Source organism: Schistocerca cancellata, chromosome 9 (genome assembly GCF_023864275.1).
Source record: "Schistocerca cancellata isolate TAMUIC-IGC-003103 chromosome 9, iqSchCanc2.1, whole genome shotgun sequence".
Lineage (NCBI taxonomy): Eukaryota > Metazoa > Arthropoda > Insecta > Orthoptera > Acrididae > Schistocerca > Schistocerca cancellata.
In genome coordinates, this window is record NC_064634.1 from 206,965,973 (window position 1) to 206,981,871 (window position 15,899).

General features: G+C 43.1%; 1 protein-coding gene across 1 annotated transcript in view; it reads left to right on the forward strand.

Moving 5' to 3' along the window:
- LOC126101041 (transient receptor potential channel pyrexia-like) overlaps positions 1-15,899 on the forward strand; it is a 272,305-nt gene that overhangs the window by 191,574 nt on the left and 64,832 nt on the right. The window contains exon 10 of the mRNA XM_049911705.1: positions 15,078-15,428. Coding sequence (XP_049767662.1) covers positions 15,078-15,428 — 351 coding nt within the window. The remainder of the gene's footprint in view (positions 1-15,077; positions 15,429-15,899) is intronic.

The following is a 15,899-nucleotide window of genomic DNA, read 5'->3' on the forward strand; positions in this document are numbered from 1 at the left end:
CTCACGGACAGGCAAGGCGAGTAAACGTAGTGGCGCCAGTGAACACACTAAGAAACCGAGACGCCACTATCGCTATTAGAAGATGCCAAGCTATGAACGGCGACAATTCGACCCGCACACGGCTCAGTCCGCATTTTTCAACCGATATTGGACGAGTAAAAACGTGATGGATTACTTACTGAACGCCCCTCATAGATTATAAGTACACATAATCTATCTTCAACACATCAAAAGATAATTAAGGTGAAGTTGTTCACCACTTCGCTTTGAATGGGGATACGAACGAAAAGATGGTACAATATTTGCCGAGAATTATTTTCATATTTCTCAGATGAAGAACAGGAAGAAAATCATTTGGTAAATTTCATCCTCAGCTGTTCACTATCAAATATACGATCGGTTACACGATTCCGCAAAAACTGCAACGGAATTGGTAATTTATTTTTGCCTGAAACGTTAACCTTTTCTCATTCGAAGAAGCATCATCAATTATGTGTCATGACAGCATTTCTATTGTTGATAAGTTTAGTTTTGCTTCTTTTGACAAACACAGTATATTTTCCACAAATTCACCTTGCAATAGCTGTTGCAACGGAATCCTGAAAAAGAATGTCTAATGAAACATGCCGCTTTTGACCAGAGTGTCGAATAGCTTATCAGAAATTCTCATTGTGTCGGTCTACAGTAACATAAGAGAGAGGAAATTTTGATGTTTTCCATACTAGTAAATTCTCTTTTCACTTGCTGTCGATGACTCTGAGCTGGTTTGAAAAAAAAAAAAAAGTAAATAAATAAGAAAAAGCCTGTGGCTTCTTCTATATCTCCGTAGCTAAACTTCTGTAAGTTAAGCATATGGAAAAATACTTTCGTCTTTGCGTACTATCATTTGCCAAAATATCGTTTCGATACCTCGAAAAATCTACGAGATATGAAGGATGTTATGAATATTTCATTCCAACATGCGTGCGATCGGAAGTAAATTTGCTACATAAAATCCATTTTCTCAAGGCTGGAAGCAGATATTGATCTCCCTCCAAGTTAAAACAAAAATGTTAGCTAGATCTCATACACAGCAACATGTGGTCTAACATGCACAAAATGCAAATTCATAGCGACTAACGTTATCGAATTTATTAAATGTGAAATATCACAGTGCCTCGCCAGACGCAACCCGCTCTGCATGACGTCACGCTGAGCACTCCGTGGCCTTCTTTTTAGGAGGTAATAGACCGAGGGACCATTAAAAACTAGACCCAAGCAGATCTTGAGATCTCAAAAAGTCATGTGCACAGTCTTTCGGGAAACACAGGTGGTTCTACCGTGAGGTGCAGCGGTCAGTGCAAATATTTACCATGCGATGCTTATGAAACTGCGTTGCGCAATACAGGGTAAACACCACGGAAAGTTCACAAATGGCATTGTTTCGATTCATGATTTTGCCCGACCTGCCACTGTGCCAGTGGCTGTGGCCAGTTTATACACAGTCCTTACCTCGACTTTAGTGACTTCCATCTCTCTCTCTCTTTCTCTCTCTCTCTCAATTTTTTTTTTTTTTTTTTTTTTTTTTGCAGCTGGTGGCCAAAAAGTCAATGAAGATGACGAGTTCAATGATGATGCCATCATGTGGTTGACATCACGGACAGCAACATTGTAGACAAAGGCACATATAAACTTGGACTACTCTCTGACAAGTGCCTACAAAATGGCGGGAGCAATGATAATATAGTTTAAGATTTGTATTTTCTTCCAGTAAATAGTGTTTCTGTAATGAACTCGTTTTATTTTTATTAGCGATCGGAGCTTATTTTTTCGACTCATCTGGTTCATGTTGTCAAATGCATTCCATTTGATATTATTTCGTCACATCCTGTATTATTGTCAACAGACTATATTTCTGTAGTATGCTCGAACATCATTGACATTAACATAGGATACTACGGAAAAATATTTTGTGTACGTTTGGCAACGACATGTATGAGTAGATTCCTGCGTAAAATGGTTAACATATGTTGAAGGATTATGTATTGCACTTGAAAATTGCTACAAAATCGAAATGAAGTAATGGACGTAAAAACGTAATTGCATTCAAATGCCGAAAATGTTGTCATTTAGAATACGTACACGCTACTCATTTGATAAACATTCTTACTGAACCTTGATGGAATGTCTTTCAAACTCCTGTATCATTGGTTCTGGCACACACAAGCTGTCACTTTCATTGTTCCAGTGTATTTTTCTCCAAACAGTTTTTTCAATAGTGATGAGCACCCGTAACAGTTGGTCACTCAAATTGGAGGTTGTAACAGCACTCTTCAATGTACTACTAAAGTGTGATATTAAATTACGTGCAACGAACCCTTTTTCTTAATGCAAATTAGTATGCGTTACCCCTTATAAAGAATGAAGTCACCTTGATCATGTGTCTAAAATGCCTATGCCACATGACTGTTAACTTCGTTTCATAATATAGCATTGTGTTAAAAAGAGAGAATGAAACAGTCACTGGGATTCGAACCTAGATATCTTAAGTACTGTATGACCAGATAAACAAAAATGATCACCAATCCAATTTGGACAGTTAATTTCAGAGTAATTGTCAAAATCTTTCAAAATTCAGAAATTAAATTTAAGTTCTTAACTTCGGAATTAAAGAGAACAAGATAGCACTATCAATTAGTCTCTATACAGTTCCTAACCGTTGAGCTTGAACAAAGTAATAAAACTTTGCACACAACAACGTTTACTACCTGACCAACTTAATCTGTAAAGAAAATTAATTAATCACTGACCAACACAATCCCTAGAGTATGGGGACTCTAGAACCTCTTATGACATTCGACAACACTTCTGCAAGCGCTACTCATATGCAGAAATACCTGGATATGAAACATTCTTGCAGATTAAAGCTGTGTGCCGCACCGAGACTCAAACTCTGGACCTTTGCCTTGCGCGGGCAAGTGCTCTACCATCTGAGCTACCCATCACGACTCACGCCCCCCTCCACACAGCTTCTCATTCTGGATATACGGATATGAACTGAAATTTGTGTTAGTAATTTAAGCAAAATAATTTCAGATTAACAAAAAAAGTTAAACTAATACTTTATGCAGTAATTTGATTTTCATATAAAGTGGAGTAATTTCAGTGCTGTGGTATGTGTTAGACTATTTGAACAATTTTATCCAAGTTTTTGAACACCTTAGTTATTAATGGTTTCAATAATTCAAATAATAAATTTCACTTTCTGGGACACTCACAAGTAAACCTGTCCAGGGGATATCTTCCGATTTTGACCGGCTTTGAATATGTTGTGTATAAAGAAAAATAAGACACATATTGTTCTATACGTGCCCATACAACCGTTAAGAGGATGAAGCACTCCCTTGAAAGAAACTGAATTTAATATTTCTGAATGAATACCGTTGAAACGGTAACAGAAAAAAATTCAAATAGGAGTTGTATGTTTTTAAAGTTTGTTACAACGGTGCAACCACATTTGTCGAAATATATATGTATATGTGGGAAAGATTTATTATACAATCCAAAATGTTGAAAATTGTCACTGAAACGGGCAAATAAAGGGCGCGCTACAGCGATGCAGACAGGTTTTTAGGTTATTTCTCAGAAATGCATCATTGCAAATACCACTTCATCATATGTTATTAAATTTGGTGTTAAAGAAGCTATACATTTTGCTATTAGTCAAATATCGAAATGAAAAACAAATAGTAGGGTGGGGTGGGCTGTGGGAGGGAATTTCGAAAAAAAAACTTTTTCTGGGAATTTGGGTGCACAGTGGTAACGTACATTAAAAACCACAGAACTTTTGCTTCAAGATTTTTCAAATATATGTTACAGTTTCAACAGTATTCATTCAGAAATATTAAACTCAATTTTTTTCAACAACGTATAAAAATATGTATCTCTTATTTTTCTCTACACTACAACATATTCAAAACCAATCAAATTCTAACTGTATCCCTTCCATAGGCTTATTTGTCAGTTTCAAGATGCAGAATAAGACACTAATATTGACCATGTGACTTAGGACAATGATGTTGTCTTAACACATTGCATTAAAATTCAAACATTAAAATGAGTTATTTATGCACTGATGCAGTTCTACAACTCTGAACATTCTGTACTTCACCTTCGACGTGAAGATTCACTGTGGTTCTTGTGGTGGAAGGTATTATTCAGTAGTGGCTCTTCACACAGTTTATTCCATTAAATTTCTTCTTGGCGCTCTGAGATATGTTAAAGCACATCACATTATTCGACGTTAAATTATGCCTGTAATGCGTCCATTTGGAGCTCGTTTATAGTAATTTTACGATAATTTAGCCTCGCTTTCCGTTCCAGAATGTTGATACTTCAATGGCTGCCTACAGACTGATTCAAGTGCTGTTGGTCTACTGACTTGTGCCTTCCAGCTTTCCCTTTGGCACGTTAACACCTCTCAGACATATAGAGACTTTCTTTCACCTATTATAATCATTAAAATTCTAACTGCTCCAGCAAAATTAAACAACTATATTTTACATATGAATTATAAAAGAATTATATCTCGCAATAACATTCAATTAAAAGGACTACATACATCTGAAAACATACAATAATAATAATAATAATAAATTAGTATTTCCATAAGTGGCACAAACGTGTTAGTGTTATAAGGTATGAACTATTGGTGTCAAAAGGTAGCCAGTTAAAATTCTCATCACGGAAAAATTTCCGTCTGTGCCGGCAGTCGGAAGAGAGACCACCAAACTACGGCTCCTATGTTACAACTCAGGCTTATACATGATGTACCAGTGAGCGGAGGAAATGTGCCATATACACTCCTGGAAATTGAAATAAGAACACCGTGAATTCATTGTCCCAGGAAGGGGAAACTTCATTGACACATTCCTGGGGTCAGATACATCACATGATCACACTGGCAGAACCACAGGCACATAGACACAGGCAACAGAGCATGCACAATGTCGGCACTAGTACAGTGTATATCCACCTTTCGCAGCAATGCAGGCTGCTATTCTCCCATGGAGACGATCGTAGAGATGCTGGATGTAGTCCTGTGGAACGGCTTGCCATGCCATTTCCACCTGGCGCCTCAGTTGGACCAGCGTTCGTGCTGGACGTGCAGACCGCGTGAGACGACGCTTCATCCAGTCCCAAACATGCTCAATGGGGGACAGATCCGGAGATCTTGCTGGCCAGGGTAGTTGACTTACACCTTCTAGAGCACGTTGGGTGGCACGGGATACATGCGGACGTGCATTGTCCTGTCGGAACAGCAAGTTCCCTTGCCGGTCTAGGAATGGTAGAACGATGGGTTCGATGACGGTTTGGATGTACCGTGCACTATTCAGTGTCCCCTCGACGATCACCAGTGGTGTACGGCCAGTGTAGGAGATCGCTCCCCACACCATGATGCCGGGTGTTAGCCCTGTGTGCCTCGGTCGTATGCAGTCCTGATTGTGGCACTCACCTGCACGGCGCCAAACACGCATTCGACCATCATTGGCACCAAGGCAGAAGAGACTCTCATCGCTGAAGACGACACGTCTCCATTCGTCCCTCCATTCACGCCTGTCGCGACACCACTGGAGGCGGGCTGCACGATGTTGGGGCGTGAGCGGAAGACGGCCTAACGGTGTGCGGGATCGTAGCCCAGCTTCATGGAGACGGTTGCGAATGGTCCTCGCCGATACCCCAGGAGCAACAGTGTCCCTAATTTGCTGGGAAGTGGCGGTGCGGTCCCCTACGGCACTGCGTAGGATCCTACGGTCTTGGCGTGCATCCGTGCGTCGCTGCGGTCCGGTCCCAGGTCGACGGGCACGTGCACCTTCCGCCGACCACTGGCGACAACATCGATGTACTGTGGAGACCTCACGCCCCACGTGTTGAGCAATTCGGCGGTACGTCCACCCGGCCTCCCGCATGCCCACTATACGCCCTCGCTCAAAGTCCGTCAACTGCACATACGGTTCACGTCCACGCTGTCGCGGCATGCTACCAGTGTTAAAGACTGCGATGGAGCTCCGTATGCCACGGCAAACTGGCTGACACTGACGGCGGCGGTGCACAAATGCTGCGCAGCTAGCGCCATTCGACGGCCAACACCGCGGTTCCTGGTGTGTCCGCTGTGCCGTGCGTGTGATCATTGCTTGTACAGCCGTCTCGCAGTGTCCGGAGCAAGTATGGTGGGTCTGACACACCGGTGTCAATGTGTTCTTTTTTCCATTTCCAGGAGTGTACATACTTAACTTTGGAAGAGATCTGTGTTCATATGAGGGACGATGTACATTTGATACAATCTCAGGACACGATGTTAACTGTTTATTACACGGAAAAGTCGTACTGTATGTAACGTAGCAACTGTTTCTAGTTCTTGTACTGAATGACAGTTAAATATCACTTTACATGTAACAGTGGTCTTCGGTACGCTATTGTGATTAACGACACTATCTCGCGCCTGAATCTGAACTACGATGACTCTGCTCTCAGAGTCGGCTATCGGGGTGGGGATTGTGGCGCTGTGCTCTGATGAAAGAAGGAGTTCCAGCAGCGGCGGCGTACTGAACTTTCTGACGGCGTGACTTCGTCAACTTTTCTCATTCGTGGCTGCGTCCAGCACCGACTGTCGTTAACTTGTGGTTCTGTCGTGCGGTACTAACTTCACAATGGGACCTTACTCTTCTGGTGACACCACATAAACGACAACAGAGACATGTACTACATACTACCACAGACTACATGTTCTACGAAAGTGGAAATGTGCCCAGTGAGCCCACGTAAGGAGAACACGTCGCACTTAAGCGAGTGAAACACTAGGCGACTTCCCAGTCAACAGTTCTACACCAGAATTACACTTCATTTAAAACAAGCTTCCTGAACCTTGTTAAACTATCATTACACACTGTCTAGTCCAATGGTTCCCAACCTGTGGTAATTACCCTCTGAGGGGTAAAATCAAATTTTCTAACGGCTACGAAACTAAATTATGAATTTTTAAATATCATTATTATTTTCACCGTTTCGTAAGACTGTAATACTGATTACTAAGTTACCCGTCCATATCTTTTGTTTCGAACACGAGTATTAAACGTTGACACAAACTGGTTGAGGTTAAAGCTTATGAAACGAATGTATGAAGATCTCCTCACATAGGCCACTTTTTACACACAAACTTTTAACTTTGTGCCGTGCGTCTATAACAGTAAAATTGGGATGTATACATCACATAATAATCTCACTGGAACGCGTTCTCTGAGTTGTAGGTAGTTTCCCCAGTGGACCACAGATTGTTTTATTATACATTTGGCAACATATAATTCATCCAATCGACGGCACGACACAATACTAACTACGTAATGGATACTGAATTGCTGCAGGGACTTTACAGCGTTGTTATTATTATTAGTAGTAGTTGGCAGACATAAAGCTTTGGCAGCCTAAGGTCTTCCAATCTCTGCTAGTTCAAAAGTAAGGACTCCAGCAGTGAAGTAATTTACAAACAGTAAGTATATTCCACGGATTTTAATTCGGCTGAATGTGGATGAAGCAACACTCGCTAGGGAAAGGAGTGGCGCAGAGGAAGTGTATATTGTAACAAGTGTCTATCCTCAATGTGATTAGTTAGCTATCTTTTCTGTAGAGGTGTTATACGTAGCGCTCGCGGTGTTCTCCTAAGTGTTTCATCATTCGATAAAAAAAAGATTGTTAGAAATAAGTAGGATCATTAGTTCATTATATAATAAAACACCTACAGAAACTATCTTTCGTCGTTTATGGTAGTGAAACATAGACTGTGGGAAAACCGGAACAGAAGAGAATCGAAGCATTTGAGATGTGGTGCTATAGACGAATGTTGAAAATTAGGTGGACTGATAAGGTAAGGAATGAGGAGGTTCTACGCAGAATCGGAGAGGAAAGGAATATGTGGAAAACACTGATAAGGAGAAGGGACAGGATGATAGGATATCTGCTAAGACATGAGGGAATGACTTCCATGGTACTAGAGGGAGCTGTAGAGGGCAAAAACTGTAGAGGAAGACAGAGATTGGAATACGTCAAGCAAATAACTGAGGACGTAGGTTGCAAGTGCTCCTCTGAGATGGAGAGGTTAGCACAGGAAAGGAATTCGTGGCGGGCCGCATCAAACCAGTCAGTAGACTGATGACAAAAAAAAAAAAAAAAAAAAAAAAAAAAAAAAAAAAAAAAAAAAAAAAAAAAGTTCCAAAAGACTTTTTTTCATTATAAAATTTAGTTATGCACTGATATCGACGACGTTAATGGTGGTGGTGGTGGGGGACTCGGTAATATCTGATTGGACTTGGGGGTAATGGCCTCAGAAACGTTGGGAAACTCTGGTCTAGCCACACTAATGTGACCACATGTCAAAAACCTGAATAGAGTCCGCAGAGACAGAGGCATACTTACGTTGATCGTTGTGCCTTCCAGAACGACAGATGACCCAGGGAATGTCACGTAAACATTTCCCGGACTATAATGTTCCCTCCTTTGGTTCAAATGGTTCAAATGGCTCTGAGCACTATGGGAATTAACTTCTGATGTCATTAGTCCCCTAGAACTTAGAACTATGTAAACGTAACTAACCTAAGGACGTCAGACACATCCATGCCCGAGGTAGGATTCGAACCTGCGACCGTAGCAGTCGTGCGGTTCCAGACTGTAGCGCCTACAACCGCTCGGTCATCCCGGCCGGATCCCTCCTCTGGCCTGGACCCTTTATGCACTGATGTTTATGACGTTAGTGGTGGTGGGGGGACTAGGTAATTCCTGATTGGACTTAGGGGTAATGGCCTCAGAAAGGTTGGGAAACACTGGCCTAGTCACATTAACGTGACCACCTGTCAAAAGCGTGAACAGAGGCCGCAGGGATAGAGGCATACTTATGTTGATCATTGTGTCTTGCAGAACGACAGATGACTCGGTGAATGTCACATAAACATTTTGCAGACCATAATGTTCCCTCCTCTGGCCTGGACCCTTCCAAAGACTCGTGCAGGGTCGCGCTTCACGTCGTACACGCCATGACCATCTGTCCGATGAAGCATAATACGCGATTCATCTGGAAAGGCCACCTGTCACTACTGTGTGTACGTCCAGGTGCGGTATTGGCATGAAAATTGCAGCCAGCTCGAGTACGTGAACCAGGTGCTCGCTGCAGAGGCCCACTGTTGGTAGCCCCTTGATGCATCTGGGCAATCAGTTTTTGAACAATTGCACGCCTATTCGTCCGCACACATCTCCGCAGTCCTCGTTCACCACTATCATTTATGACCTGTGGTGCAACGTAGTTGCTTCGGCGCCAATTTTGGATAGCGCCACTTTGCCATGCACGGTATACTTTAGCCAAGGCGGCAAGCGAACAGTTTACAAACTTAACTGTTTCGGAAATGATTCCACCCTCGGCGCGAAAGCGAATGATCACGCCCTTCTGGAGGTCACATAAATCGCTCCGTTTCCGCATGACAACAAGGACAGCAGTGTTTATCCGTGCCTCCCCCCCCCCCCTCGACACACCTTATATATCCCCCACTGCTAGTGCTGTCCCCTGGAAGCTGTGAGAAGTTACTGGACGTGGACGTCGGCCATAGGTGGATATCACAATTAAGTGAATGGACCTTGTACATGCGCTAACGGAAATAGCAAGTGTTGCACCGTGAAACACCAGTCAGATTTTTATCAAGCATTGTGGAGATGTTCGTCACACGACCGGCATCAAATTATTAAACTCTTATTCGTTTCAGATTTGATATCCATCATCCTCATCGGTATGAGTTGTGGCCAATATGGCTACAAATACACCATTTTATTCGTTGTGGCACGGGAGCAAACAGCTTCCGAATGTAATCTTGAGGAATTCCTTACCCGACCCGAAACACATTCTGAGTAAGTTCATGAATATTGCTTATCGCATTACAGACATTCTCTGTTGCTGATGAATCGCGGTACTGGACGAGCCAGCCAAGGAAGCACACGTTTCCAAGGCGGTTGTGGTGTGAACTGTAGAGCGGGGCCTTGCATTATAGTGCTTGAATATGCCATTTGATACCCTGCTCATGTAGGGTTTGACAACAGGCTTTAAAATTGTTGCCACATCAGGCGAGCATTCAGGCTCCCTTCAACATTACAATAGTATTCCTTCTTACCAGTCGATCTCCACTCAATGCACTACTGCCGTTTGCACGATCTGTCGCTCTGATGCTCCAGTGTCACTAATGTCAAAGATTCAAGCTTTCGCAATGTCTAAAATACTGTTATAAAGTGCATGTGTATGTGTTCTGATCTTCACCTGAAAGGTTCCAGAAACGTTAGGCACTTCCAAGAACCATCACTTACCGGCATCATTTTAATCTGTAGGAATACCATTAGTCTGTAGGGGAGAGTGTTGTGACCTAAAGGATAGTGTACGTAGGAACGCACGATGTTTTTCGATCTGTACTTCAGTATAATGACTAATTTTAGAATCGCATGAAGGAATGTGCGCTAGAGACCACCATAAGCAGTTTCCACAATTTTCTACAGTTCTTACTCTTGTTAGATATGAGTTTGTACTTTGCGCAGCTTCTGTAAATATTCCGTGTTCTACACATTGTGGTGCTGTGTAATGTGTATGAAACATACTATTAATTCTTCAGATGCAAAATTTTGTGATGACCAAAACTCTGTATGTTTTAAAGGGTCGTGTTACCGAAATATTTCAACATGGCATGATGTGGTATGCTCTGACATATCTGAAGCGCTAAGAAGAAATTTTACCCTTTGAGTCCCAACGACATGAAAAAAGAAATATAATTTTATAATTTTCACATAATTAACCTTTATTATATAGTAAGCAGCGAACTATTTATAAAAGATGTGGACAGTTAAGCCGTATTTCGTCGGTCCTACACTATCTTGTACCTTGAAATAGATGATACTTGCAAATGGACTGACCTTCTTTGGTATCTTAACAATTCTACCCGTCTTGAAAACGGAAATTTGTGTTAGTTTCCAATAGCTTCCTTTCGAAAATGTATTTAACTTGCAACTGGTTTTTTGTAACAGTTACGCTTAATTTGATTTCACTTCCTAATTATTTGTGTGCAAAAGAATAATAATCTAACAGATGGACTATTAAATACGGTACAGACAAGATTTTCTCGACTGCAGCGCTTTCGAATTTTAATCGAAAAATTGTTCCTACGTATATTATAAAGCTGTACAGCGAAACATGTTTTCAAATTTGGGAAAGAAACTAAATTTTTTGGAGCAATTGTTGTAATTTCAGAAAAATACTACAGCACATGAAGAGTAAATGCCATCATGGAATAAGAAAATATATAAAACTTCTATTACAGGGCTGGTTAGAGGCGAAAGTCTGGAAAATGTACCAAGGCACAACACTCTTTCCTACTGGAAATAAGTTCAAAATAATGAAATTTTAATCAGCTATCCCATAGGCATGAAAATTCTGCAGTATCGGTTTGATAGCGTACTGTCAAACTGTTAATGGTGTAATACTTTGCTTTTGTGTCAGTATACAATAAGGTGACAAAAGCCATGGGGTACCTCCAAATATCACTTCGTACCTCCTTCTGCAGCAACCCCACGTGGTAGAGGTCCCCTGCAGAAATTCAGAGACATACTGCTTCTATAGCGGTCCATAAATGAGAAAGTGTTGCCAATTCAGGAGTTTATTTACGAACTGACCTCTCGATTACATCCCTTCAGTATTCGATGGGATTCACATCAGTCGATCTGGGTCGCACACTCATTCGCTTGAAGTGTCCAGAATGTTCTTCAAACCAATCGCCAACAATTGTGGTCTGCTGACGTGGCACATTGTCATCCAAAACGTTCCATCGTTGTTTGGGAACATGAAGTCCATGATGGCTCCAAATGGTCTTCAGGTGTCAAGCATAACCATACACAGTCAGTGATCGGTTCAGTTGGAACAGAGGACACAGTACATTCCATGCAAACAGCCCACACTATTATGGAGTCACCACCAGTTTACACTGTGCCTTGTTGACAACTTGTGCCCATACCTTCGTGAGGCCTGCGCCATACGCGAACCCCGGCATCAGCTTTACCAACTGAAATCGGGACGCATGTGATCAGACCAAGGTTTTCCAGACGTCCAGGATCCAATCAATATCGTCGCGAGCTCAGGGGAGGCGCTGCAGGGGATGCTGTTAATAAAGTCACTCTCGTTGGTCGTCTGCAGCCATCACCCATTAAAGCCAAATTTCACCGCACTATCTTAACGGATACGTTCGTCGTACGTCCCACGTTGATATCTGCAGTTATTTCACGCAGTGGTACTTATCTGTTGGCACTGACAACTCTGTATATGTGCATGTCGCTGTCCTGATGACTTCTATCACCTCAGTGCAAACATAATTTTTAGCACAAACACCCCCATCTGTAACCAGGAAGTTATCTTGGTGTGAGGCGGAGGGTACTTCGTGTAACTTTGTCATTCCCTCTCTTCCCATCTGTGGTCGCGAGTGGTCGGCGAAGGAAATGACTGTTACTGAGCCTCCGTGTGAGCGTCGTGGTCTTTTCGTGAGATATATGCAGGATGGTTGGTTGACTCCTAGGAACATACTATATCAAACAATAACGGAACTTTCCGACCATTTATGCGAAATACGTTACATTTGTTTGCTCTGAGGTTTAGGTGCCAATGCCTGCACCAAGCGTGAGTCACCCGTCGCTCTTCCTACATTTCACTACCGTTTTCTAGCGTTGCGACTTCTACATGTGCAGGAGTACTAGCCGAAACGAGTTTCTTGGAGCCGTGGACGTTTTGCGGAACGACATTTGCAGCCGAGGATGTAAAATAAAGAGAATATGAACTAATGCCACTGCACTAGTGTCGAGCAATGCTAAACTCAAGTTGGAAGATACACGGACCGAGGAGATTTTTGCACAGTACCAGGAATAATTATCGCCCTTTTCTTATTTATTCTTAAACGAAAAGAACGGTGCAAGTAAACTACTTTACGATTTAATTTTATTCATTAATTCTTCATGTGTCACTTGAACTACTGACTTGTTGAACATAACTCCACAACTACACTAATGTGCGAATTGTCGATAATGATAATGGTTTATGTAAGTATAATATGCAACCAGTCGCTTTTTGAATTTGATACGATCTATACCATTAACTAGTTTTCGAGGCACTACAGGCTCATCATCAGGTGGAGTTCTTAGGAACGTTATTTTCTGGACCACGTGCAGTTTTACGTTAAAGTTGTGGTGTAAGCTGAAATAATCGAAATTTAGATACGTTACGCTTTATGGTGTTTACATTGCTCTGCTTCGAGGTATCCATGACAAACTGTACAACTTAAGTATCCTAAACATAACAAACTTTTCATTTCGTAACCGTTACTGCTTTTGTTCGTCTGGTGAACTGGTTAGTAAGGAGTCTTACTGCTGTTTGGTGGTAACTAACAAAGCAGAAACAGTTTGGGTCGAGTCAGGATATTTGTATTTTAATCTGAGAGCAGTGGAATGCTTGCTGTCTGGGTAAACTCACTAGAAAATATTGGCCCTGAGATAGAACCTTGTAGCACTCTGCACTTGATATGCGATCTGAAGTTTTCCCGGCGTATTTCCAATTTGAACAGTTCTCGGGTATCCGACCGGGTAGCGTCGTAATTTCTCCACAGTATTTCGGCAGACGTACACTCTGCCATCTTCAGGTGGTTCCTGACGAATGCTGTACTGTTCCTCCCGGCGCCCTATATATACTAGCCGTTACCACCTCCACCGTTCCTCTCCTGGTGTTTTCGGTGCGGTTGGCGCGGCGGCTACTGGAGGTGGTGGGGGAAGCGGCGCTTGGGTCTGAACTGGGGTCTGCAGTCTCCCTGCTGCCGCTATCGGGGGCGGTCCTCGATCTCTGGGACCGCATCTTTCTCTCCAGGCTCAGTGCAGGATTCCAAGCCTGACGAAGTTGAAGGCCGCTGTCTTTATCAATTAGATAGTCCTGTAGTGGGAAAAAATGGTTCAAATGGCTCTGAGCACTATGGGACTTAACTGCAGAGGTCATCAGTCCCCTAGAGCTTAGAACTACTTAAACCTAACTAACCTAAGGACATCACACACATCCATGCCAGAGGCAGGATTCGAACCTGCGACCGTAGTGGTCGCGCAGTTCCAGACTGAAGCGCCTAGAACCGCTCGGCCACATCGGCCGGCCCTGTAGTGGATTTCGATGGCCTCTTTAGTAACGCAGTCCCGGAAGTAGGAGGATTGAAAGAGTATTCTTGTTTCTTGATAGTCCATAGTATGGTCAGCCACGGCTGATTTAGTGGCCTGGCGTAATTCGGTATGGCGCTTGTGTTCGCGGCACCTCTCTTCTACAGTGCAGACTGTCTCCACAATGTATGATTTTCCGCACTGACAGGGAATTTGATAAACACCTGGTTTCGAAGGCCTAGGTCATCTTTCACTGAACCCAGTAGAGTCAAGGTTTTTGCAGGGGGTCGGAATACACATTTCACATTGTGTTTCCCCAGGATTCTACCGATTTTTCTTGAGGTGTTTCCGACAAACGGAATGCACGCCAATGACTTGTGTTCTTCTGTTTCTTGTTCTTGTATATTATATATTTTAGTCAAAGAGCAATAGTAGAACGACTGCTGTCTGGGTAATAGCTGAAGAAAATACTGGTTCTAAGCTGGAGCCTTGTGGGACCCCACAATTAAATACGAGCCTTCTTATTGCTGTTCAGCAGTGGTGACTAAACAGCAGAGCAATTTTTTATTAGAATTAGTGGATTGTATATTCTAGCTGAAGAGCAATAAAATGACTGCTCTCTGCATAAAGATGCTAGGAAATATGGGGCCCAAGATAGAATGCTGTGGGATCCCAAACTTAATTACAAATTTTCCTGTTCAGCAGCAGTCACTGTACGTCAGAGCAACTTTTCGGTAGCTTTAGTAAATTCTACGTTTGAGTGAAAAGTGATAGAATGGTTCCCTTGAGGCTAGTGGCGCTGGAATTCTCAGGTTATCGACGCCTCACATTCGTGTGTAATTGTGCAGCTACCGGAGAACAGCGTGGAGCGCGCGCTGCGGCGCGTGGCGCTGGTCTCGTCGGTGACGCTGCTGCTGCACGGGCTGGCGCAGGTGGGCATGTACCCGAAGCACTACCTGCGCGAGAGCGAGACCTGGCTCAACCTGGGCTGCAGCTCGCTGGTGCTGCTGGTGGCGGCGGCCGGCGAGGTCGGCCAGCCGGCGGACATGGCCGTCTCCACGCGCCACCAGCTCATCGTGCACGCCGCCGCGCTCGCCGTCCTCGCCGCCTGGGCCGACCTCATGATGCTCGTCAGCCGCTTCTCCGTCTGGGGCTACTACGCGCTCATGTTCAACGCCGTGCTCCTCAACGTCACCAAGGTAACTGGTTGGCTAAGCCCCTCAGGCGCTAGCACCTCCAGGAATCTCGCATCGTTACAAAATCAGATCGTCAAGTGATAGTCCTCCTTCCCAGGCTCTCCTCTTTTCCTTCAACACCCTTCCTTCAACATTCCTTCTCCTTTTGGACCACTGATGGCAGCATCATAACTCTCAAATACATCGCAGGGAATTCTTCAGTGATGATCCTTCCAGCGGATGTCACTCTAGAGGTTCCTCAGTGTTATCAGAATATGCACTTTTACTTGGTAACCTCCTCTTAGACAAATATTTCAAATACTTTTGCATGCATTACCTTCTGGTTGCTTACCATGTTAGAATATCTGGTGATACTCTTTGAAACCATCTCGAGACCCTCATCATTTCTTCAGCATCCTACAGTCAGGTTTTCCTAGACTACTAAAGTAAAACTCTCTCTAGCATTACCATCTCGTAAGTGTCCGCCCCTGGTAG